Consider the following 25526-nt stretch of genomic DNA (forward strand, 5'->3'; position numbering starts at 1 on the left):
GCATTATGGCATTTAACGGAGGGGACGTTGGTGGGTTGCAGTGGACCTGGTTGGTCTTCTCCGAGCTTGTTACGGCGCCAGGGGTCTTGAGGTAGTCGTGGCTCTAGAGTTTTCTCTTTGGTTGTATTTCCTGGACCACCTGAGCGCCGGGGGCTGCCACACCATTCCTGGGAACTGCTCTGCGTAGTCTAGAAAGGGTGTCCATGTGCTGTGAAATCTGCTAATACTTCCCCCTCGAGTGGCGGTTATTTTTTCAGCAACTACTGTGTCACAACATTTGGTCCACCACATGGGGAGCGCCGGGCCTTCGGGCTCCTTCCACAGCCGCACTATGGAGATTTTAGCTGCTGTGAGCCAATCGGTGTATAGGTCCATTAAGTGTCCTGTCAGCAGGAATGCTCCTTCGCCCATGTCCACCAGCAGTACTATCCCCAGGTCCCATGGGATTGTCAGCCCTGTGATTAGTCGAATCTGTTCCAATACCTCCCACCAGAATCGGGTTGACTTTGGGCATGACCATAATAAGTACAGTAGTGAGCTTGTGGACACGAAGCTCCTCCAGCATTGTGGTGATATTGCTGGGTTGCTTTTGTTTAGAATTTCTGGGATTAGCACACCTTTACTGCCCCCTCCTTGATCATGATGAATTTAGAGCTCTTGTGCATTCAAGTCCAAATCCGTCCCCAATTCTCCAGAGTCCAAGTTCTCGCACCAAGTCCCTCTCTCATTTGAGCATGTAGTTTTCTTTTTTGTTTGGGTCTGATTTGTCGAGTAGTCTGTAGAAGACTGAGATGTTCCCTTTAGGGGCCAATGCTGTTAGAGTGCGCTCTAGTGCGGTTAGTTACCTGCCCCCCTGTGTTTTAGTACTACTCTGTGACATCCAGAGCCTGAGCTGCCCATATCGGAAACTTTCAGCCTCTGTGACCCGAAATTTCGTTTTGCACTCTTCAAATGTTAGCAGGGTTGCACTAACGACAAAGTCTGCTATTTGGTTTAGTATGCCTTTTGTCCATTTGTCGAAGCTTTCGGTGGATGTCCCGGGGGTGAAATCTGGGTTATTCCTTAACTGGGACAGGGGTCCCAGGGTGCCTTTGTAGCACCATTTGCGGGCTGCCTTTCTGCAACATTACACTGTGTATTTGGTAGAGGTTAGTGGGCCTGAGTTTGGGGGATCCCTGGGTTTTGTGGTGTGTGGGAGGGTTGCGAGCAGTGCCGGACTCCAAGCTTCCTCTAATTGTTTCCAGCGGGGCTGATTGGTGGTCGCCTGCCGCGTGAAGGCTTGTGAGAGCTGTGCTGCGAGGCAGTATCTGGAGACATCCGGCAGTCCCAGACTGTCTGTGCCTCGGAGCATGATACGCTTGGCTACTCCTGTATTTTTCTTGCCCTGTACATATTTCAGTAGCCCCTTTTGTAAGTTTTGGAGTTCTCTCTAGAGGATAGTGACTTAAAGGGCTAAACTGTGGTAGATTAGTCTTGGGACCAAGTTCATTTTCAGCGCCGTAATTCATCTTAGCCATGACACCTTTTGTTTATGCCAGCACTCTAAGTCTTTGCGCATTTCCCAGCATAATTAAAGTCATCCCGATATACAGGCTCTATTTTATTTGGGAGCTGTAGCCCCAAGTAGATAATGTGGGATTTGGCCCAGGGTATGCGGTGCCTACCTGTAAGTGTATCTCTGTGCTTTTGCGAGATATTAACACATAAGGCTTTGGATTTAGCACAGTTGACTCTGAACCCTGATGCTTTGGCGAAATGCCTTGATCTCCTGACACAGGGCCTCCAGAGAGTCACTACCACCAGTCTTAAAAGCAATGTGTCGCACAGTTGTGAGCCTTGATCAAGATTCTTCTTTTCAAGGAACATCATACAGCAGGACAAAAAACAGGGAGTAACAGGGAGAGGACCTGTCCTCAAGTCCCACAAAGGAAGACGGGCAGTTACAGAACATGGCTCAGCATTCTATGCGGCCAATGACTTCAGCCCTCTCAGGTTTCAAGGCTCTCCCTTACATATTGAATTGGGGAAAGTGTGGCTTACTGAATAGGAACTTTTAAAGAAAATATTGTAACGCCAAACACCACACTCAGATTAGAAATTCACTCCCCCAAAAATTCTCTACTACCAATAGCCTTTGTGGGAAAAACTACCACCCATTTTATGGGTTAGCACATAACCATGCCATTGAAGGATCTTGAGCTAAGGGCTGTGCTGAACCCTACACCTCACAAGGTGCTGTCTCAGGCTCCGTTTGAGGGATTTGCCTATTGAGATCTGGATACTAAAAGGAGAGCGTGAACAACACCTGCTGCTCCCCAATCTCTCCCCCGGGCCACAATCTTTCCAGCCTATCTGGTACTCTGGTCTACCTCTGACCACACAGGAATCCGGAATTGCCCGAACCTCTCATTCTTCGGGATTCTCTTCTGTTATCACCAGAGAGCGTGTCTCTTGCAGCCAAGTCCCTTCCAGGCACAATTTCAACAGACTGACTTGAAAAGTTGGCTAGATCTTTAACCCTGGAGGTCGTTTTATAGCCTCATTACAAGTTTCGTGACAAATCCTCCAAATTACTGCCAATCTCATTTATTGTTAACATCGCTCGGTCCCGTGGGCTTACCAAGGGATTACGGTGGGGTGGTGGAAGTACAGTAAATCTGCATTTTTGGCATCCATTGCTCAGAAGCAATGGAGTGCTATATAGGGGACCGAATCTGGAGGTTGCACATAGGGAGCAGGGATAGCAGAGGTAGCTGGGATGGATGGGGGAACAAAGTAACAAAAAAGGCGCCTGGCTAGGCCCTGATATGCCCAGGTGAATACATCGTAGTATTATGCAAATAATCAGGGTGAGAGATCACATGTAAAGTTCTTAATTGTGTAACTACACACTTATATATTGAATGGCTGACCAATGGAACTGTAGTGAATACCAGAGAAAAAATGTTTGGACCATTGGTCGTTTAATTCCGCAAAACAAGACAAACCCAAAACAGAACAGACAGCTCTTTCTCTTTGACAATGAGGTAGTACCACTGTGTATCATCCTCTTAAATGCAGAGGATGTTAACTCACAACTGTGCACATTTTGTATCATACACAATACAGTTTTAACAAACGAGCATGTGCTTTCCAGAGCAAGATGCAACTCTGAAATATCAAACTGTCATGCGCCGCCTTCTGTGGACCCTATGGTGCAGATCGCGGTTTGCAAGCCACCAATAAAGCGTCCCGACACGCTTTTCCAGCGTCGCACGTAGCAGCCTACTTTTGCTGCAACGGTGAACAGGGAGGCTTATTAGCCACACCCTCCCTGTTCACTGTGCATTGCAACCCGCTTCGGTCAGCCGCTTTCTCGGCTTGCCATAACGCTAGTTTTTCCTCTTTACTTCCAAGTTTCCCCTTCCGGTGCCACTCCGGTGTGTTGCCTTCTTGGGGCACCGCTCTCCTGTTATCTTATTCTCTCCGGGGTCCCTTCCCCGCCTACTTACCATTTCTCTCTCTCTCTTCGCATCCTGTTTTTCCCTCCGTGCTGCGGCTTCCTCTCGGAGTACCTCGTCCATGCTGGTTTTCTTTCCGTTTGCTTTTGGGCCGCTGGGCTCCTTTTCATTTCTGACGCTCCATTCCTTACTCTGTTCGGGATTTGTTGCATCGTACTTCAAGGCATTCAACTTTCTCCGGAATCCATCGGAGCCCACATTACACTCTGCTGCATCTACGCAGCCGACGCCTACGATTGATATTCTGTGTTGGGGTTTTTTGTGCCCGGCGGGCTTTTTCCCCATTCTGTCCCTTTCAGGAGAGGGGCAGCAGGTAGTGCTTGTTATTAGCAATACACTGTGGCTTCCTTCTGGGAGAGAGACACTAGCTCAGAAAAAAAGAAAAGAAGAAGAAGGATTACCACGCCCGAAGACCTCAGATATCTTCAATTCTAGATTGTTTGTCAGGTGAGGAGGAGGAGGAAGAGGGAAAGTCGAAGTTGTGGGAGGTTCAGCCCCAGAAGGTTGACACAAACAGATTGCAATGTGACATACAAAACAAGACGTTGTGACAGAAAGGTTGACACTGTAGTGTTTCGGCCAAATGTAGCTATTTCTTGAAGCTTGTAATTAGAGTGGCCTTCTTCAGGACGGGGGAGAAGTGTTCTCAGAGTCCGTAGGGTATCGTCATAAACAAATACAGCGGTAAGTATTCGTAAACAGGTCCCTCTGAGCTTGGTGGGGGCTGCTTGTTAGACAGTGTTCCAAGGCAACTGCATATATGTTGAAGTATCCAGTGACTTTCTCATGTGTGCGTTGCTGAACACATTTCTTACGATGTCCAGCCGGGATTATAAAACGTTAGTTAATGACCGTCTTGATTTGTGGATTTGTAATGGAGTCAAGTCAGACTTACGCGCCTGCCTCGTGTGTCTCGATATTGGCAGCAGTGCTGGATATGTGTTGCCAGGGTCGCAACGCACACATGAGAAAGTCACTGGATTCTTCAACATTTATGCAGTGGACATGGAACATGGAACACTGTCTAACAAGCAGCAGTCTCGATATTGGCAGCAGTGGTAGATACGTTTTGCCGGGTGTCATGGCCATTAGTCATGGGGCCAGTCCTTCCTCATCTCCAGGGTCCCATTGGACCCAGTCCTGGCGCCTCTGGCGCCAGGCTCATGTTAAAGTGTGCTCTGCACCAAACCTTTTTGATGAGTTGGGGAATATGGCACGACAAAAAAAAATGTATTGGGTTTAGAATCCTTCATTAATATCCAGTGAGGAATATCCTAGGGATATGTGCGTAGAACCATCCTTTTTTTTTGGGAAACTACAATGTGGTGAAAGGGTAACTGAAACAGTGGGATGTGATAGAAAATTGGTTGCACCTTACAAAATGATTAAGTGAATATGTAAAATATGTCCTTCCTCTGACTGTGCCCATGGCCTATCTGAAAACAATGTCCATGCTTTATCAATAGATATTGGTACCCCAGATTTCGCTTTTATGTCTTGAACATCTTAGAATCCGTTGGCGCTATAAGACAGCTAGAGAAAACTGAGTGGAAAACTGAGTGGTCTTGTAGATTATGTAACAGGAATGTAACAGAGACTTTAAAACACTTCGTCATAGACTGTGAAGCCAATGGTGTCCTGAGACACTTTATGATTTGTCCATAGTGGATGCTCCTTGGACGTGAAGACCTTTGGGCCAGATGAATGTACAGCAAACAGTTATCTTTAACATTAGTACTTGTTGCAATTTTACAAAAAATGTTGAGATCCTAGGGGAGAACGAAAAGTGTTCCAACCCTGCTTATAAAAAAGCATACGTCACCCTATAGAACGAGACACCAGAGGAGAATTTAAAGCACATGCCACTTTAGCGAAGAGAAAATGTTTGAGGCAGATGTGACTGACTCTGGGTAGAATAACTCATATGTCACCATATAAGAACGGGTTTTAGTGGAGAACGAAATGGGATCTAACTTTGCACTCTGATGCACTTATTTATTTATATATTGAACAATGATTGATAGCTGTGATACTTTATGCTCTGAATTGAACTTGAAGGAAATAGTTTTTAAGAATGAAAGTATGGTATAATATGTGTTTTTATTAATTTAATTTTAGTAGGATTTAGGAAGAATGGTTTGTTTGTTGTTTACTGCCAACTGATTATTCTTGTGTATTATTGTTTTATCTTATGAAAGGTTTTGGCTAATGAAACCGTAACACAATAAACAAAAACAAAATGTTGTGTCCTCTCTTGTGTTCTACAGCTTGAAAAATGTTTGCATGAGAATTCTACTAGTCTTTTTTATTTAGCCGTACACATGACTTGCATATGACTTTAGCAAACCAAATGGAACTGTGCTTAGGAATTACAACTTCCATCAGCTTGAGGTCCAGCAAGAGGCAAACAAAGTGCTTGCACAGATTTATAAAAATGTTTTCTCTTCCATTCCGTTGCAAAGCGGCACATGCCTGAGGCAATTGTAATTGTAATTAATGGGTGGCGGGTTCTTGCCTTATTCGATTTGTGACCTTAAAATATTCCTAAAACAATTCTGCCATAGCTATGAATCGTATACCATTGTTTTGCTAAAGTAAATAAATCTATTGAAAAAATAAATGACCAAAGAGTAGTATACTTCCGCAAAAAGACACAGAACAGCTAGAGATACAGTCACAGGACTCGGCCACTTCTCTTTTGGGGGCCCGGGACATTCTTATTCAAAGTTGAGCTTCAATCATAAGCAGCCACATCAGGTCACATGAGCAGACTCACTCAACTTTCAACATTGGACAGGAATAATTGCTACCTATGAAGATAGTAAACTAAACAACTGACCCACTGACAAATCTATCTTTAATGCAGCAAATGACAGAGAGACATGAACGCAAGAAGTGCTTGCTCAACAGCGCAAAAGCAGAGCTAGCCACCTTAAGCTGTTTGCATATTATAATGTTGGTAGCAAGGACTCTACTATTATGGTTAACCTCAGTTTTACAATACAAAGACAATTTTGGGAGGCTTTCAATTTAGGGAGGCAGGCAGCTTTGGTTCCTGTTGACTAATCTTTGCACAATCTTCTAAAGAAAGTATACAGCCCTCTCTGAATAATTTTTCTGGGGGAGGCAAAGACCAAATCTTAGTCAAATTCCAATACAGATTTTTCACCAGCACATTTCTCTGGCAAGCTAACATCATACTTGAACAAGAAGTTATTATCCGGTACAATAAGAACTCAGGGAGTTGATTGCTGGATGCCAAGCTCAACATTTTCAGTTTGGTAGTCATCTATTTCTGTTGACCTGAGTTTAGGAATATGGGTTCATTGCTGCAAGAAAATGTGAGAATGGTAGCCCTTGGGGCATACTCTGACCCTGTTAAGGGTATGGACACCCCCCAGAGGCTGACTAGAGGTAGGGTGACTGTATCTACAGCTTGGTTGAATGCTGGACACGAAGCCCACACAGCATGTGCTCTGGACAGAGTCTGCTGGCACAGCAGGTAGTTTCAGTATACCCAGGGTAGGAGCAAAGCAAAGGCAAACTGCCCACAGTGCATGACCAAAGGCCATCCACCAGCACAGTGCTCCTTGGGCATGCTCACCGGGTACTTAAGGTAGGGTCACTGTGACTGGGGCATGGCTGCATACCATGCTCTGCAGGCATTGCAAGTTGGTTCACTAAGCCAAGGGGCCTCAAATGCCAGGGTCAAACAAAGTTATTTTAGACCAAAGAGGATACTGGCACAGTAGTCCAGTTTAGAGGAGACAAAAGTGGTAAAGAGAAGCGTGGCGGTGTTGAAAGGAAGGAGGGGCCTGATTTTCCTAATATGTATGAGGTTGAGGCGAGCTCCCACTGCAGTTTTGGAGATGAGAGTAGAGAAGGTGTGAGAAGGGCCAAAGATGACGCTGAGGTTTCTAGTTCAAGTGAGTCAGGTGGGGAATGGATAGGCAGAGGAAAAGATGAGAGCAAGTATTTGGCAGGGAGGAAGAGCACCTCTGTTTTGGTAGGGTTTAGTATCAGAGTGTGCAAAGCCATCCAATATTTAAGGCAGAGAGACAGTTGGAAATATTGGTAGGACATGGGTAGTCTCTTAAAATTGTCTTGACATTTATCCCTACATCGCCATCTTCATAACATCTACTGATATTTTTTTGTTGGCCTGTAGGACGATGCTGGTTTTCTTCACCGCTTTTTTGGATTGTTTTCATGTTGTTTGTTTTTTCCTCTCTCTCTCTCTCATGTTTGTCCTGAGGCCTCTGGGTTAGTGGCGCAATACAAGAACTCAGATAGATAGATAGATAGATAGATAGATAGATAGATAGATAGATAGATAGATAGATAGATCAGAGGAAAGTTCAGGAAACGATAACAAGATTTGGGTGACGTCTGTGAATGTTAGCGAGAATTCTCATTCTATGGCTAATTTCCCTTACCTATAGAGTCCCCCAGCAGCTTTGCAGGATTTGAAGGGTTTTGTTTCTTTTCTCCTGCTAAGAGTGAGACTTTTTTTCCCACTCTTAGGCATTTTTGCTATGTGTGTTCTAGGCTATTTTCTGTTTAATGTCTATAGGGATTTTCTCAACCCCATAGGAACCATCTTTATTCACCTGTGTTGCACAGCACCCTCCGTGCAGTGACACAGGGGTGTCGTAGCGACCCCCAAACATAGACGCCATACCCTGGGACTGACTACTGTCTCCCAGGGCATGTAAAGTCCCCATTGACTTTACTAGTCAATTTTTGTGAACTAAACCAGTACAACACATCTCACTATGGAGGTCTGGGAAGGGTTAATAGTTTTTCCCTTATGTTCATTTTCGAGAGGGTACCGTACAGTCCCTCTCTCAAAAGTTTCTGGCTGGTGGCAGTGGTTACTACTGAAAATATTCGACCGCAAATATTTCCCTATGGGATTTTCCCATTGTTCGAGGCTACCACGTTTTCTGACAGCCTCTAACATACCGCCGGTTTATTTTTATATTAACTTTACTCCAGTAGGTTTTATTTGCCAGAACTTTAATATAACTTCTTTCTCGTGTCTTTTTCTAAACTCCTAACTCAGGACGGGGATCCTTTGTTCGTCCGTTTGGCGGGCTTCTGCCAAGAAGACCTCCTTTCGGTGCCACTGAGTCTGGGGTGGGTCCATTGTGTGGGAGGGGAGTAGGACCCCTGGACAGGGTTGCCTCAGCAACCCATGTCGCACTCTATCCTGATAGGCTGGAGGGTCTCCCGCCAAGGATGACCACTCCACTGTGTGAGTGACAGCAGCGCTGTATGAATGGGGCTCTTTTTGAATAAAAGCAGGGTCCTGAGGACTGGAAGAGCAAGACGTCACCACTGGAACTAAGAAGCCGAAGAGGAGAGAAGCCAAAGACCCCTGCAAGACTGAACCACCGGTGAAGCCCTGCTGCAGCGTCTCACCACTTTTCTCCACACAACGAGAGAAGATCTTCATCTGCAAGAGCCTTCTTCCCTTGAGCTGGTGGGGCCAACCAGTTTGCCAATCGCTTTCCTGGACCTGTCTTGGTCGACTCGCCAGTACCCTGTACTCGGAGGCCGGATAGCCAGGCACCAGTCCACCCGGATCGCGATTTAAAGGAGCGTACCTTTTATTCGTCGGGCAGCACCGCGGCTGGTTTCATCCCTGGGTAGTGCAGTAACTCGAACCTTCCTCCACGACGAGAGTCTCTCTTCCTGGGCTGGATCCCCCGAACTGCAGGAACTACCAGGAACAACCGCCACCGCAGGAGCCACTTCTTCATTTTAAAGGTACATTTTTCCACCAGACCGCCCTTTCTTCGCGGTAGCACTAAAGGTGTTTTAAATCCTTTAGCTACCTGTTTGGTTGGCCGCCCCCCTCTCTTAACATTGTCTTTCACCTTCTGCATCCACCTTTTCAAAATCGTTAACCAAAGACTTGACTGCAGCTACAAGAACATTTAGCTCCTGGGCCCTTGCCCTGTACCACTGACTCTGGCACAGGCCTACAGACTCTGGCTACATTTGTTAGAACTGCCTTCTTTAGATTGATTCCCAACTAGAACTGTGTTGGTGCACCTACTTCTTATAACTACCCTTTTCTTCCCTTTTTTTAAACCTTGTGAAATGCCATTTTGCTCAGTTTTCATTTATGTATTTTCTATACTGATGCACTGTCTTGTTTAATCTGGTTCACAAACGTATGGGAAGTGTTGCTACGGTGTGTAAGAAGCTATTCCTATATAACTTGTGCTTTCCCTCCCTTGTGAGAAATTGCTAGAGTATCCCTTGTGTGTGGTTTTCACTGTGACGTTTTGCTCAGTTTTCACTCTGGTTCACTTGGTCTACAATTTAACTAGGGAGTTTGTATATTTTTCCTTGACTTAATTTTAACTTGCTTGATGACTGTGATAAATGTGTTTTACTAGAAGTGTATAAAATAAATATATATATACTTTTTTTAATACAAAGCTTTGGTCAGTGTTTCCTTGTGCCATAGTACTGTAGGCCTATTGTGTAAACCCTGAATACTGCTCATCTCCCTCTTGAGATAAGTCTGACTGCTCAGCCACAGCTACCAACTAAATCTTTGTGGTACAGACTGATATCAAAGGGGATTTATTGCTCTCAACTGTAGTCTTAATCTTCTATAGTGCTCCCTAAGGGAACTGCACAGGATTCTGCCTAACAGTGAACAGTTTGTACAAGAACCCAAAGGAGGAGATTAGTGCCTAAAGAGCAGAGGTGTAGAGTGTAAAGATGAGAGGACCCAAGACCGAGCATTTTGGAGCACCAACAGTTAGCAGAGTGAATTGAGAATTGGCGGGGTGCCGGGTAGGATTCAATCCAGGCAAGTGCTAGATCGCGAATCCCAAGAAGAAAGAGAGTATTAAGGAGATCAGAGTGAATGGCAGTGTCCAAGGCAGCAGACAGGTCAAGGAGAATTAGGCATCACCCCTTTACTGCATAGCAGAAAATACGGAGGATGAAAATGCTGAATTCCTTAATTCCTTATTGTGAATTTCAACGTAATTATATGTGGGTGGTGGGTTAGGGCAATATATAATGCAAGGGGAGTATGGGATAGGCTGCAGAGTTCTCCCATGCATATAATGGTGTTGAAATGTGTGAAAAGAAAGTCTTCATTCTTCAGTATTGTATTTTTGCAGTATTCACATAGATCCTAGAATTAGTGCTTAGCAGAGGCAAATAAGTTGGACACATTCATGAGAGCAGTTTCTGTAGAGTGACAGGAGCTGAAGCCTGCTTGTAGGCAGGGACGTCATTTCACCAAAATGCCAGGGGTAGCGGAAGTGACATCACACGACATCACACAACCCTTGACCCCTGATGACATCACAGGAAGTGCATAGCCAAAATTATCCATCTAGATAATGTTTGTTTAGTTACTGCAAGTCCCAGTTTGCGTCCAGTGTACCCCACAAAAAGTTGATCACACTGACGTACTTTTGCCAATCTTGAAATATAGAAACTAAGAGCTCTTCTGGGATCTAGTCTATGTAGCCGCTCCTCTTCTTTGCTTGCATAAGGAGGAGGGTAAAAAGTAGGTAATGTTATTTTCTGTGACAGCTGAAAATCTGAAACAATTTTTGGCAAAAAAGATGGTTTAACTCTAAGAACTACTTTGTCTTTATAAAAGATAGTGTGCGGAGGACCGCTAGAAAGCGCCTGCAACTCACTTACCCTGCGGGCTGATGTCAATGCTACAAGGAGTATTGTTTTCAAAGTAAGGAGCCTTAGCGGACAAGAGTGTAAGGGCTCAAATGGAATACATGTGAGAACTTTTAGAACTAAGTTCAAATCCCACACTGGAACCTGGAAAGGTATTGGTGGAAATACATTATTTAAACCTTTTAAGAATTGAATTATTAAAGGTATCTTGAAGTCAGATTCTTCTTCTGTAGAGCACTTAACAATGGATAGCGCTGCTAAGTATCCCTTTATCGTACCAACCTGGAGCCCCAGATTAGCTAAATGTAACAGAAAAGATAAAATTGTGGGGATATTACATTGAAATGGATCCACATTCTTTTCTCTGCACCAGTTACTGAACTTGTTCCAACGACACGATGCAGAGATTTGGTTGCTGGCCTTCTGGCCGAAAGCAAAATCTCCATCACGTCATCGGAACATCCCAATCCTTATATCTCAATCTCTCAGAAGCCATGCGTGAAGGCTGAGTGTGTTGACCTCCGAATGGAGAACATGACCTTCATCTCGCGAGACAAGATCCTCTCTTCTTGGAAGACGTATTTGTAACGCTTTGCTGTGTGTGATGTGCAATGTAAAGGGAGGAGATGTGTTGTGTATGGCTTGGCTTTGCAGAGGGAATGTTGTGATGGGACAACTTAAATGCTGAAAATTCTCAAAGAAGTCAAAAACTAAACATTCAGGAAAACCCTGACTTCCATACTAGTTTTGGACCATACCATACACTTTACTCCATACTAAAAGTCCATGTCGCTTGCTGCGACCCTTAACTGAAAATCCTCAAGAGTGTTAAATCTAAAACACACTCATCACATCCAAGCCATACCCATCCATACTTAAAAACAAAACACCAGATACCAGCCTGCAATCCATCTATGTGCATCAAAGTAAATGAAACACAGATAAGTACATAAGCAAAATACACACTAGGATGCTCCACATAGTAAATTTTTCTTCAATCCATAGAGCAAGCAACTTCAAACATTTTACCCAACTCCATAGCTCCATAGCTTAAAGCATACATAGTTTTACCCAAATCCAGGCTCCATGGATCTGTCCCACGCCGTACCATGTCCTGTGTATTACCCAAATCAGGCTCCATGGATCTGTCGCACGCCGTACCATGTCCAAACACCTCCATCGTGCAGATGTGTCCACAATGTTGCCAAAATGCGCAGCTTTTACCAACCTCCATTACGTATTCCGATCCCCTGCATTAGTACTCATTGCAGGTTTGTCCAACCACTCCAATCCTTTGACCACCAGAGCTTCTATGTACCACTGTCTTCCCTTATGGGACCCAGCTCGAACTCTCCAATGCACAGATGGGGCAGTCTCCCGTAGTTGTAAGTGCAGTAATGACATGAACATAAGCCCAGCTATGATGTTAGACTTCAGTGCATATAACCGGAGCAGCAGATTTTAGTGCACATAACCACAGCAGTTATTCTCCAGACCATCAGACTCCTCTCTCCTGCACATGAGACTCGCTTCACCTGCCGTGCAATTCATGCCCAGTATCCAAGCGCTATGCATCTTCCATTAATTGGCACCCCAAAACTGGGAAGATGATTCCATAAAGATGTCACTGGATCATAATAATCTGGCTAATAACCAATCCGTTGTTCCCTCTCCTGCTTATGGGACCCCGCTCTGCCTCTCTCTCCTGCTGATGGAAACAACTCCCCTTTCTTCAACTTAAGAGTTGGCTTCCCTTTTTCAGCCCTGCAGTACCTTGCCACCCTGGGTGATGGGCCCTACTTCATTTGGGGGCAGTGTTGTCCTCTTCTTCCTTCCTGCACCCCCCGCAGCAGGGCACCAGCTTTACATCTGTTTCACACGTAGATTCTTCTTTTAAAAGACCAACTCGTCGCCATTGTAGTGAAGTGACTCCCAGCCTTCTTAGGTTGACTTGCTAGGTTTATTATTATCATTACAAGCAGTCAATCAATAAGTTACATGTAGGACAATAAAACACTGGCAGCCCATCACCCAGGCCTCTGGCTGAACAACTGACCAGGTTAGAACATTCACCCATGCATTCCATCACTCAGGCATAAACACTCCACATGACATCACAACATTCCATCTGCAAAGCCAAGCCATACACAACACATCTCCTCCCTTTACATTGCACATCACACACAGCAAAGCGTTACACAACACATATGGCTGTGTGAGGTGGTAGCGCCACCAGTTCCGTCGGGGCGTGACTATAATAGGTTATGCATGGTTATTCCACGTATGGCTGTGTGAGGTGGTAGCGCCACCAATTGTCGGGGTGTGACTGAAGTTAGTCATGCAAGGTGATTGGTTCGATATCTGGGTGGTAGCGCCCCCAGCAGGTGTAGGGGTATGTGTGTATGGGTGGTAGCGCCCCCGGCTCTGGTATGGGCATGTCTGTGTTATTAGACATTGCATGGTCAAACACTACCCCGACTTTGTGGTTTATTTACCACAAATAATTTGATTTCTTTTCTCTGTGCACATGCGGTGCGGCTGTGTTTAGCTGTACTGTGTGCGCTTCTATGACTCTTTCCACTCTCATCAGGGTCCTAAGTGTGACAGTGATATTAGTTGTTGGTCCTGGTGTGCCTGGCCAGTGCATCGGGTATGAGGTGAGTGGTAGAGTGTCAGAGCACCTGTTGTGTGCTAGCCCGGATGATGCGAGTCGGTGTGAATGGCTTATGTTGGTGTGTGTGGAAATGTGTTGTGTGATGTCTTGCGCTGTTGTTGGAAGAGGGGAGATGTGTTGTGTAACGCTTTGCTGTGTGTGATGTGCAATGTATAGGGAGGAGATGTGTTGTGTATGGCTTGGCTATGCAGAAGGAATGTGATGTCATGTGGAGTGTTTATGCCTGAGTGATGGAATGCATGGGTGAATGTTCTAACCTGGTCAGTTGTTCAGGCCTGGGTGATGGGCTGCCAGTGTTTTATTGTCCTACATGTAACTTATTGATTGACTGCTTGTAATGATAATAATAAACCTAGCAAGTCAACCTAAGAAGGCTGGGAGTCAATTCACTACAGTATTGGAGGGCAGATGGATATATCCAGAAATCCGTGTACCACGTTCTCCTGGCCCAATCCGGGGCAATTATGATCATGGTTTTCCTGAACTTTCTCAACTTCCTGATTACTTGAGGGATCACAGGGACTGGAGGGAATGCATACAGGAGTGGAATATCCCAGTCCACCACAACCGCGTCCCCTAGAGCTCCTCTCGGGGGAAAATTCCCTTGAGCAGTACCGCTCGCACTTCCGGTTGATACTGGTCGCGAACAGATCCACTTGAGGGGTTCCCAAAGGGCGAAGATCTCTTGAATGACTTCCTGAGCTATCTCCCACTCGTGGGAGACTGTGCTCTGCCTGCTCAGAGCATCCGCTGCTGTGTTTTGCTCTCCGCTAGATGAATTGCCGAAAGAGAGATCCCTTCCTGTATTACCCGGAACCAGAGATGCATCGCCTCTCTGCACAGCGGCAGTGACCCCACTCCTCCTCTCTTGTTGAGGTAGTACATAGCCACTGTGTTGTCTGTCATTACCAGAACATTCTTTCCCCGTACCGAGGGCAGGAAGGCTTTCAGCGCTAGTCTGATTGCCCTGAACTCCAAAAGGTTGATGTGTAGTTTGGACTCCGATGGAGACCAACGACCGCTGATTGTCAGATCGTTGGTATGGGCTCCCCACCCCGTGAGTGAGGCGTCCGTCACTACTGTTATCTCCGGCCATGGTTGCCAAAAAGATTCTCCTCGGTGGATATGATGTCTGCAAGCCCACCCTTGTAGATCCTGTGCTACTTTGGCAGGAACCTGCAACAGATCTGACATTTCCCCTGAGAATCGGGACCATTGAGTTCTGAGAGCCCATTAAAGGGATCCCATTCTCAATCTAGCTTCTGGCACCAGAAAAATGCAGGATGCCATCAGACTGAGCAACCTAAGAAAATCGAAGGCCGGAAGATACTGGGCATTCTGGAATTTTGTTACCATCTGCAGAATGTGGTGAGCTCTCTCTTCGGGAGGCGAGGCTGTGCCCGAGCAAGTATCCAGGATAGCTCCGACAAAACTGGAGTTTCTATGATGGTATCATGTTTGACTTTTTTAAATTCAGAGAAAACCCTAGTTTGTGAAGGAAGTGACAAGTCTTGGACAGATGATCCTGGGCTTGCTGTGGGGAACGTGCTCTGATCATCCAATCGTCCAGATAGGGGGAAAAAATGAATGCCCCCTCTCCTGAGACTCGCTACCACCACTGCCATCAACTTGGTGAAAATTCTTGGGGGGAGGTTAACCCGAATGGCAGAACCCGAAACTGATAGTGAGAATTGCCAATCGCAAACCTTAGGTACTTTCTGTGCTTGAGATGGATTGGCACATGAAAGTAAGCATCCTGAAGGTCCAATGATACCAACCAATCCTGGAGTTGGAGAGCCTGAAGGATCTGAAAAAGTGTGACCATCTTGAACTTGTCCTTCCTTAGGAACTTGTTCAGGTTTCTCAAGTCCAAAATAGGTCTCAGTCCTCCATCCTTCTTTGGAATGAGGAAATATGGGGAATACCAATCCTTGTTCCTCTCCGCTACAGGTAGATGTTCTATTGCACCTTTGTGTAGCAGGGTTAAGACTTCCTGCAACAAGAGCAGATCCGGATGTTTGACAGAGTTGTATCCCGGGGGGTGATTCTGAGGTTTCTTTAGAAAAGGAAGGCAGTAACTTTGGGATACTGGTTCCAGTGCCCAAGCACCTGAAGTAATGCCCTGCCATTCCTCTAGATGTTGTGAGATTCTGCCTCCAACCAGGGTCTTGTGGGTCAAAACCTCAGAGTGGTTTTGCGGCAGCTGCAGCAGCGGCTGAAGGGACAGAAGCCACTGCTGGGGCAGATCTAGCACCTTTTCCTCGCCCCCGAGGAAATTTTCTTTGACCTCTCCCTGCCCGCTTCCTCTTCCAATTGAGGAATAATAACGAAAAGGATGACCCCTCCAGGAAGATGAGCCTGTGTAGGGGCGTTGCTGAGGTTGTCTTATAGTGCCACTGAGAGATTTTTCCGCTGCCTTGGAGGTCTGCAGCTTCTCCAAATTTTCATCCGCCTTGCTGCCAAACAACCTCGAGCCGTCAAAGGGCATATAAAGAAGCCTGTATTGCACATCCGGAGCAAAACCAGACTTTTTTAGCCACGCAAATCTACGTAGCACGGTGCTAGTTGCCATGGACCTACTGATACTGTCAGCTGTGTCCAAACATGATTGAAGGCATTCTCCCGAAGCCTCCTTTCCATCCCTTATAATGGCTAGAAAGCCATCACGCTCTTCACCTTCTGGGATGTGCTCAGCTGCCGCAGACATGCAGTCCCACATGGTATATGTGAACCTTGCCAAGGTACTGGTCACATTAGTAGACTTCAAAGCCATACTCCCTGATGTAAAAATCTTCCTAGACCATGCATCCACCTTTTTATCGTCCCTATCTGTAGGGATTGTAGGATATGCTGCATTTCTTGTGGAAGTGGCTGCTTGTACTACCAGACTTTCTGGAGTTGGGAGTTTGCTCCGGTATTCTGGATCAGAATTGCAGGGACTATATTTTGACAAAAAATGTTTTATTTACTGCCGGTATGGCTTCAGGGTGTTCCCATGCAGAATTAACCCTTCTCTGCAAGGCAATGTGAAAAGGGAGAATGGGGTCTTGTTGAGGTCTTCCTGATAATATATCAGTCATGTCATCATCCTGATAGACTGATGAACTTCTACCCCACCCCATAAATTCCGTAACTCTATTCATGAGTTTTCTATAAGCCGCATCAGCCTGCTCTGATGGGTCTGGCTTGTCAAATTCGTACTCTGGAGAAGTGTCCAGACCACTTGCTGTTTGTAGGCATTCTTTTAAATCTTGAATTTTTGACTGAGGATTAATTAATTCCTCTGGAACAGACCTTGTGCCAAATTTAACACCAGCAGTGGTGACTTCTTCCTCTTCTGATGATTCTCCCTCATAGATGGATGACATGGTCCTGAAAAAATCATGTCTACTCTCAGGTTGAAAAACCTTTTCTGGTAATGTGGGTTTTTCCCTTATTAAAAGCTTGGGCGTCGACGTAAACCACGATGGCGCTGATGCCATAACCACAGCCTTCAATGTCGTCGAGGGAACCTTCGATGGGTTCGATGTAATCGTCGAGGGAGTTGTGGAAACTGTCGAAGGAGCTTTCGAAGTTATCGATAGTGAACTCGACATAACTTCCTTCGAAGGAGTTGTCGACTCGAGAGCCTTTGAAGTCTTCGATGGTGTCGATGTCGACTTTGATGGCGTATGATGTTTCGACGCCATTTTGTTTCCCTCTACCTTCGATTTATGCACCGAAAGGTCTTTTTCACGAGGTGATCGGGAAGAGTCCCTTGATGACACCCTCAACGACTTTTTACCAGCTTTTCTTGTTTTGGACCCTCCTCTGTCACGTTTTTCATGAGCAGGGGCATGGTCTTCTTTAGCCTTTTCTGAGGGTGTCTGGGCCGCATTCTCAAATTTTTTTTGCATGGCGGCTCGAAAGGATTCCCATTTACTCGGGGAGTCATGCTTCGATGGACATGCTATCACCTCCTCCGAAGACGTCGAGGAGGATGAGGGAGATCGATGCCGTCTTTTCTTTGTCTTCTTGGATGACGAGGAAGAAGACTTTCTCAATCTACTCCTCGACCTATGTTTTTTCCAATATTTTTTCGAAGACTCGGCCGAGTATTTCCCTTTCGAAGTAGACTTCGATGAACCCTCCCCCATCGCCAGTTTACCTCTACGTTCTTTTAAGGCCATATGGGTCATCGACTGGCACAAACCACAGTCTTCAATTCGGTGGTCGGAACCGAGGCACCGAAGACAATTCTTGTGTGGATCGGTCAAAGACATTTTCTTTCCACATTTCAGACATTTTTTAAATCCCGTCTTCGGTTTCGAAGGGTTTGAAGAAGACAACATAGCTTTCTTTTTCACGAAAGATTGAAGCGCTGTTTGAAAACGATCCGAATCGAAGCTAACGAAAAAACGGAATTGAAGCCAACAGGCACGCTCGAGGCTCTTATACAGTGGATAACGTCGATGCTCAACGGATGTCGCCGAGGGACATCAACGCCGCGGCCTCGAGAGGAGCGCCCTCTGGTGGAGAGAAAAAAAATGTTTCCGAAGCAGCAAGCTGAAGGTAAGGATATATCTAAGATGAGGAATACATGGGAGGACACAATCTATTCAAAGTGTGTGTTTTTGTCCTGAAGAAGGTGGTTTAGCAAGCTGAATGCCACTGAAACCAGTTGACGCTGTATGGGAATGAGCAGAAATAGAAGTGCTCATCCACAAAATAATCACTATCTTGGTTCATTGTAGTACAGAGTTCAGAAGAGAGCGGTTTGGTAACAGCTCATTGTTTAGAGGGTGTTCCGACAATGTATTGTCCTTTCACAATTCTGTTGTAAGGTTTTTGAGCCAGACTCTTAAGTAATAGACTGGGCAGTACATGAATAAAAGTGAGTGATGGTACAGGTCCTAGTCTCTACTGTTTCAAATGGTGTAAATGAAGAAGTTCTGAGTACTTACATTGAGGTAGTAAACAGTCAGGGAGAGTCCTAGATGTCCTTTTTCACCTAGATGAACAAGTTACTTAACCCTGGTAACGTTCTTTCTACTGAATGTTCGTCCCACGTATTCCTTATCTTTTGATATTACCAATATCCAGCTGAGCAGCTTTGGAATTTTATTTTCAGCAGGGTGTGCTGTGTGTCGATGCCTGTCGACTCGATGTTCCTCGGAGGCCTCCATCTCGATGTCAACGTCACCGAAGGTACATATAGCGTGTGCAGCACTCATTGGCTTGAGTTCCGTTTTTACGAGTGAAGGATATATCCCATACCTCATGGTTACTCTTCCAGAGAGAGCGCAGACTGTAATCGCAGGAGAAATTCTACTGTGGGGTAGGTTGGGAGGGGCGGTAAGGAATACGTCGGAGGAACATAGAGTCGAAAGAACGTTACCAGGGGTAAGTAACTTGTTCTTTGAATGCATTGTGTCCTCCCACGTATTCCTTATCTTTTGATACACTTCCAAAGCAGTTTCTACTATTTCTGGAGTAAGGAGTCAGACTTTTAATGACAATTTAACAGTTTTCATGGGTGTGTGTGCGCATGGAATGCAACACTGCTTTACCAAATAAAACCCCTTGGCCTGAGGAAGAGTCTAGACTATAATATCTTGGGAAAGTATGAACGGATGTTCATGTGCCAGCCGCACAAATTTCCTTTATTGGGACTCCCCTCTGTAATGCAGAGGAAGCTGCCATGCCTCTGGCCGAATGAGCCCGTAGGCCTTCTGGAGGATCTTTTCTAGCCAGTCTTTAGTATTCTGATATTGTTAATGTTATTCATCTGAATAATGTCTGTTTGGCGATAGCCATACCCAATTTGTGGCCTGAGTAGCCAACGAACAATTGGTAATCCTGTCTTATCTTTGCCATTCTAGTAATATAGAAGCTTAGTGCACATTTAGGGTCAAGCATGTGAAGCCTCTCCCTTCTTTCCCAGGGTGCGGAGGAGGGTAAAATGATGGTAATGTTATTTTCTGTGTGAGATGAAATTCAGAGACAATTTTGGGTAAAAAGGTGGGTTTTACCTTAAGGAGCTCCTTATAAAATATAGTGTAAGGAGGCTAGCAGGATAAAGCCTGAAGCTCACTTACCCTTCAACAGATGTAATGGCTACTAAGAAGATGGTTTTCAGGGTTATTAGCCTCAAAGGACAGGAGTGTATAGGCTCGAAAGGAGCACACATCATAAACTTCAACACCAAGTTGAGACCCCAAACCGGGACTTGAAAAGGGATTGGAGGGAAAACATTTGTCAGTCGTTTTAGAAATTGAATTATTAGAGGTATTTTGAAGAAAGAAACTTCTTCTGAAGAACGCTTAAATATAGAAAGCGCTGCCAGATACCCTTTAATGGTACCAATCTAGAGCCCCAGATTAGCTAGATGTAATAAAAAAGTTAACACCATAGATGTATTAAATGTAAATGGATCAACATTCTTATCTCTACACGAGCTGCAGAATGTATTCCAACGGCAGCGGTACAAAGACTTTGTTGCTGCCCTTCCGGCTGAAAGCAAAATCTCCATTACGTCATACGGGAGGTTTTAATCCTTGTATTTCAGCCTCTCAGAAACCATGCGTGATGACTGAGCGTCCTGATGTCCAGACAGAGAACCCGACCCCCCTCTCGCGAGAGAAGGTCCTCTCTTTGTAGAAGACGTATTGGACGGCAGATGGACATGTCCAGAAGGTTCAAATATCACGTCCTCCTGGCCCAATACAGAGCAATTAGGATCTGGGATTTCCTGAACTTTCTCAACTTCCTCATAAAATGAGGAATGACAGGGACGGGAGGAAATGTGTACAGGAGTGGAAAATCCCAGTCCGCCACTAACACGTCTCCTAGAACTCCTCTTGGGGGAAATTCCCTTGAGCAGTACTGCTCACACTCCCAGTAGACACCGGTCGCGAACAGATCCACTTGAGGGGTTCCCCATGGGGTGAAGATCTCTTGAAGGACTTCCTGAGCTAGTTCCCACTCGTGGGAGACTGTGATCTGCCTGCTCAGAGCATCCGCCGCTGTGTTCTCCACTCCGGCTAGATGAACTGCTGATAGGGAGATCCCTTCTTGTATTGCCCAATACCAGAGCTGCATTGCCTCTCTGCACAGTGACCCTACACCTCCTCTTTTGTTGAGGTAGTACATGACCACTGTGTTGTCCGTCATTATTAGGACATTCTTTCCACGTACAGATAGCAGAGAGGCCTTCAGCGCTAGTCTGATTGCCCTCAACTCCAAAAGGTTGATGTGTAGTTTGGACTGCGATGGAAACCAACGACCGCTCTTTGTCAGATCGTTGGCATGGGATCCCCATCCTGAGAGTGAGGCGTCTGCCACTGCTGTTATCTCTGGCCATGATTGCCAAAAAGGTTTTCCTTTCGAAATGTTCTCCTGGCAGGCCCACCACTGAAGGTTCTGTGAGACTCTGCCCAGAATTTGTCTGAGAGCCTTCCTGAGAATTGGGACCACCGAGTCCTGAGAGCCCATTGGAGAGATCTCATTCTCAGGTGAGCCTCTGGCACCAGAAAAATGCAGGATGCCATGAGGATGAGCAACCTCAGAAAATCGAAGGCAGGTAGATGCTGGGCATTCTAGAATTTGGTCACCATCTGCAGAATGTCTTGAGCCCTAAGCGTCCAGGAAGGGGTAAACGTGAATTCTCCCTCAACCGGCATCAACTTGGTCAGCCCAAATGGCAGAACCCGAAACTGATAATGAGAACAGCCAACGGCGAACTTCAGGTACTGTTGTTGGCAAATGAAAGTAAGCATCCTGAAGGTCCAATGATACCATCCAGTCCTGAAGCTGAAGTTCCTGAAGGATCTGAGAAAGAGTTACCATCTTGAAATTGTCCTTCCTGAGGAACTTATTCAAGTCTCTTAACTCCAAGATGGGTCTCGATCCTCCGCCATTCTTTGCTATTAGAAATGATGGGGAGTACCAACCCTTGTTCCTCTCTGCTACAGGTAGCCCCTTTCTCTAGCAGGTTGAGTATTTCCCGTGTAAGGAGCGGTTCTGGAACTTTGTAAGAGCTGTTCCCCAGTGCATGACCCTGAGGCTTTTTTAGAAAGGGGAGGCAGTGACCTTGGGCAACTGTTTCCAATTCTCATGCATTTTAAGTAATAGCCTGACATTCTGTCAGATGCTGTGACAGTCTGCCTCTCACTGCAGTCTTGTGAACTAAGTCCTTAGAGAGGTTTTGGGGCAGCAGGTGCAGTGGCTAATGGCAAAGTAGCTGCTGCTGCTGTCTTGGTACCTCTTCCCCGTTCACCACAGGGAAATCTTCCTTGGCCTCTTTGTACTGACTGTCCTCCGCCTCTTCCAAATGTGGACTAGTGACGAAAGGACCTACCCCTCCGGGACGTACCTGTGGGGCGATTTGGAGGTTGTCTAATCGCAGCACCAAGTGATTTGGCTGCTGCCTTTGAAGTTTGAAGTCTCTCCAAATTCTCATTAGCCTTGTTTCCGGAAAAATGAGTGCCGTCAAAGGGCATGTTGAGCAGTCTGGATTGTACGTCTGGAGCAAATCCTGACTTTCTCAACTAGGCAAACCTGCGCATAACTGTACTAGCCGACATTGCTCTGCTGATACTGTCAACAGAGTCGAGCCCAGTCTGGAGTGATTTGCACATCACATCTTTCCCATCCTTGACTATATTTGAAAACCTGTCCCGTTCTTCCACTTTGGGGATATGGTCAGCCTCCATGGATATACACTCCCAAAGGGTGCGAGTGAACCTTGCCAACCTGCACGTGACATTAGCTGATTTCAGGGCCATATTTCCAGCCGAACAAAACCTTTCGGGCTAGGGCGTCATAACGCTTGTCATCCTTATCAGGAGGGATAGTAGAGTAGGCATTTTGTCTAGTGGTTGAGGTGGCAGCTTGAACCACTAGACGTTCTGATGTCGGGTGTTTTGATACATAAAAAGGATCACTGCTTGATACCCTGTATTTTGACGTCAACTTCTTGTTGACAGCTGGACTGCGTTCAGGCGCTTCCCAATTGGTAGCTACAAGCTTTTGCAAAGTTGCATGGAATGGCACAGTAGGGTCTTCTTGAGGTCCCCTGTCCAAAATGTCGGTCAAGTGATCTTGTTCAAAGACTGGACTTGGTTTAGCCCAACCCATATATTCAATAACCTTTGACATCAACTGTCTGTAGGCAACCTCTGCCTGATCACCGGGATCCGACGTGCCGAACTCCTCTGGTGAGGTGTCTAAATCACTGGCTTCATGCAGGCACTCTTGTAGATTCTTTATTCTGGACTCCTCCGAAATGAATGCTTCAGGGACTGATGGCGTACCATATTGGAAGCCAGAAGACCTAGATTCAGCTGATGATGGCTCTGCATTCTCATAGAGGAAAGTGACTTGAAATAATACATCTCTTCTCCATAGTACTTGATGGAGTCATAATATTTGTCGACAAAGGAGCTAAAATCATTGAAACCGTCGATGGCTCTGATGGCTGCGTTGACGGCTTCGACACCGGTGGCGTCGACGAGCTCGAAGCTCAATGCGTTGATGGCTTTTCATGCGTTTTCGACACTGATGGCATTGATGACGCATCTTTCGACCCCGATGGCGTCAATGTAGAGTCTCTCGGCGCTGATGACTCAGTCCTCGACTCAAGGGATCCTTAGACCGCTCTCCTGGAGTTTTGCCCACCGGGCCCGAAGGCACACGGCTTTTATGCTTTTCAGGTCTTTCGACCGGAGCATGGCTTTTGGGTGTACTTGAGGGGGGTCAAGGCTGCATTCTCAAACACTTTCAACATTTTAAGCCTAAAGACTTCCCACTGAGCTGGTGAGGCAGTTTTAGTCGGGCATATAACCCTTTCCGGAGAGGAACTCGAAAACGTGGAAGAAGGCGACCTATGGCGCCGTTTCTTCGAATGTCTAGACGATGACAAGTGGTGGGAACCACTATGTGATCGTGAACGTTTATTTTTCTTATGAAAAGGAGAAACAGTTCTCGACTCAAAGAGCATTTATGGGTCCTAACTGCCGCGAGCTTCCCTCTGTGCTCTCTCCGGGCTTTCGACGTCATGGACAGGCAGTCCTCACACTCTGATGAAGGATGAGCTAATCCCAGTCACCACAAGCATATTCTGTGGGGGGTCCATAACGGACATCTTTGAACCGCAGTCACAGCATTTTTTTAAACCCGACTTCGGGGTGGAAGACGCTGATGAGAAAGCCATTCTTTCTAAGATTTTCTCAATGTTTTTCAAAGATTTCTAGAAGATTTCTTCACAAAGGAACGAAGCGTACCGTATCCGAAGCGTTAGCGCAGAAAAACTGAACTGAAGCCAACAGGTGTGGCACAGGCTATATATATCTTCAGTGATATCGACATCGAGACGGAGGGCTCCGAGGGACATCGAGTCGACGGGCATCAGTGCACAGCGCCCCCTGCTGAAAAAAAAATTCCGAAACAGCTAAGCTGGATATTGGAAATGTCAAAAGATAAGGAATACGTGGGAGGATACAATCCATTCGAAAGGTGTTTTTTCAACAGTGCGGACTAGGTTTAGCCACTCTATGAGAAAAGTTAGAGTCTGTTGATAAGGACATTTACCTACTTGTTAGTTTACATAAATTAGGAGGATCCCCCTCTTTGTGTGTGAGTGTTGATGCAGTAGTTGGGCATTAGAGAGGGTAATTTTCCCAGTAGACCTTATTGTGTTTATTTGTTTATTGGGCTCCATCATGCCCCTAATCCCACAAATGTACCAACATTTTATTGGAAGCCATAATGTACCTTGTAAGAAAGGCTTGATGCTGCCTAATGGTGTCCAACTCATACGTCGATGAATCGCTCCTCTTCCGTGGCAGATGCTTCTTTGGGTCATCACTGTTGCTGCGAGGAATGTCGATGTTGCTTCTGCTAAGATGCTTGCTGCCTTCCAGGTTTGAACCACCTGCACAATAACTGTTATTCACCGTAATTCCTGGGGACAGAAGGTCAGTGTCCTAGCATGGAAGACAGAACAAAGGTCAGGTATTAACATAGTCGGGAATTGTGCAAAGGCACAAAGATAAACATGTCTACAATAGGCATGAAAGAATACAGTTTGAAATGGCATCTTGTCCACACAGAACCTTCAGATTCATTCCCTACATATCTTCAATACACAGAATTAACAAATATGTTAATTCCAAGCCATGTGATCTTATTCTATGGGATTCCAACACCCAACATAGATTAACAGCATCAACTGCAGGAGGGCAAGCCATTGAAAACAGTGGGCCTCATTACACGGATGGCGGAGAACCATGGCGCTATTAGCGCCATGGTTCATGGCGGTAAAATACCGGCACCGCCTTGGCGGAAAGGGGAATTACCGCCCCATTCCAAGGTTGGCGGGGCGGTAATTCCCCCTTCCACCATTGCCCTTACCCATTCCCATTTTTGGCCCATAGGGCTCAATGGGAATGGGGAAGGCGCTAATTACGGTACCGCAAATTGCGGTACCGTAATTAGCTCCCTGGGTCCCTTTGCGGGTTGGTTTTTAACGCCTGCAAAAAGCAGGCGTTAAATCCCCCAACCCGCAAAGGGACCTCGTAGTAAGGCGGGAAGGATTTACCGGTACCAGTATTTTACCGGTACCGGTAAATCCTTACCGCCATCCGTGTAATGAGGCGCAGTGTGTCAGGTCCTCTAACCATCGAGGTGCTTCTGGTAGG

General features: G+C 45.9%; 1 protein-coding gene across 12 annotated transcripts in view; it reads right to left on the reverse strand.

Moving 5' to 3' along the window:
- Positions 1–25526, reverse strand: part of PITPNM2 (phosphatidylinositol transfer protein membrane associated 2) — a 1944277-nt gene that overhangs the window by 366944 nt on the left and 1551807 nt on the right. For all 12 annotated transcript variants that reach the window (XM_069619654.1, XM_069619653.1, XM_069619649.1 and 9 more), the window contains one exon: positions 24601–24812. In XM_069619654.1, coding sequence (XP_069475755.1) covers positions 24601–24812 — 212 coding nt within the window. The remainder of the gene's footprint in view (positions 1–24600; positions 24813–25526) is intronic.

This window comes from Ambystoma mexicanum, chromosome 10 (genome assembly GCF_040938575.1).
Source record: "Ambystoma mexicanum isolate Mex_15411 chromosome 10, UKY_AmexF1_1, whole genome shotgun sequence".
NCBI lineage: Eukaryota > Metazoa > Chordata > Amphibia > Caudata > Ambystomatidae > Ambystoma > Ambystoma mexicanum.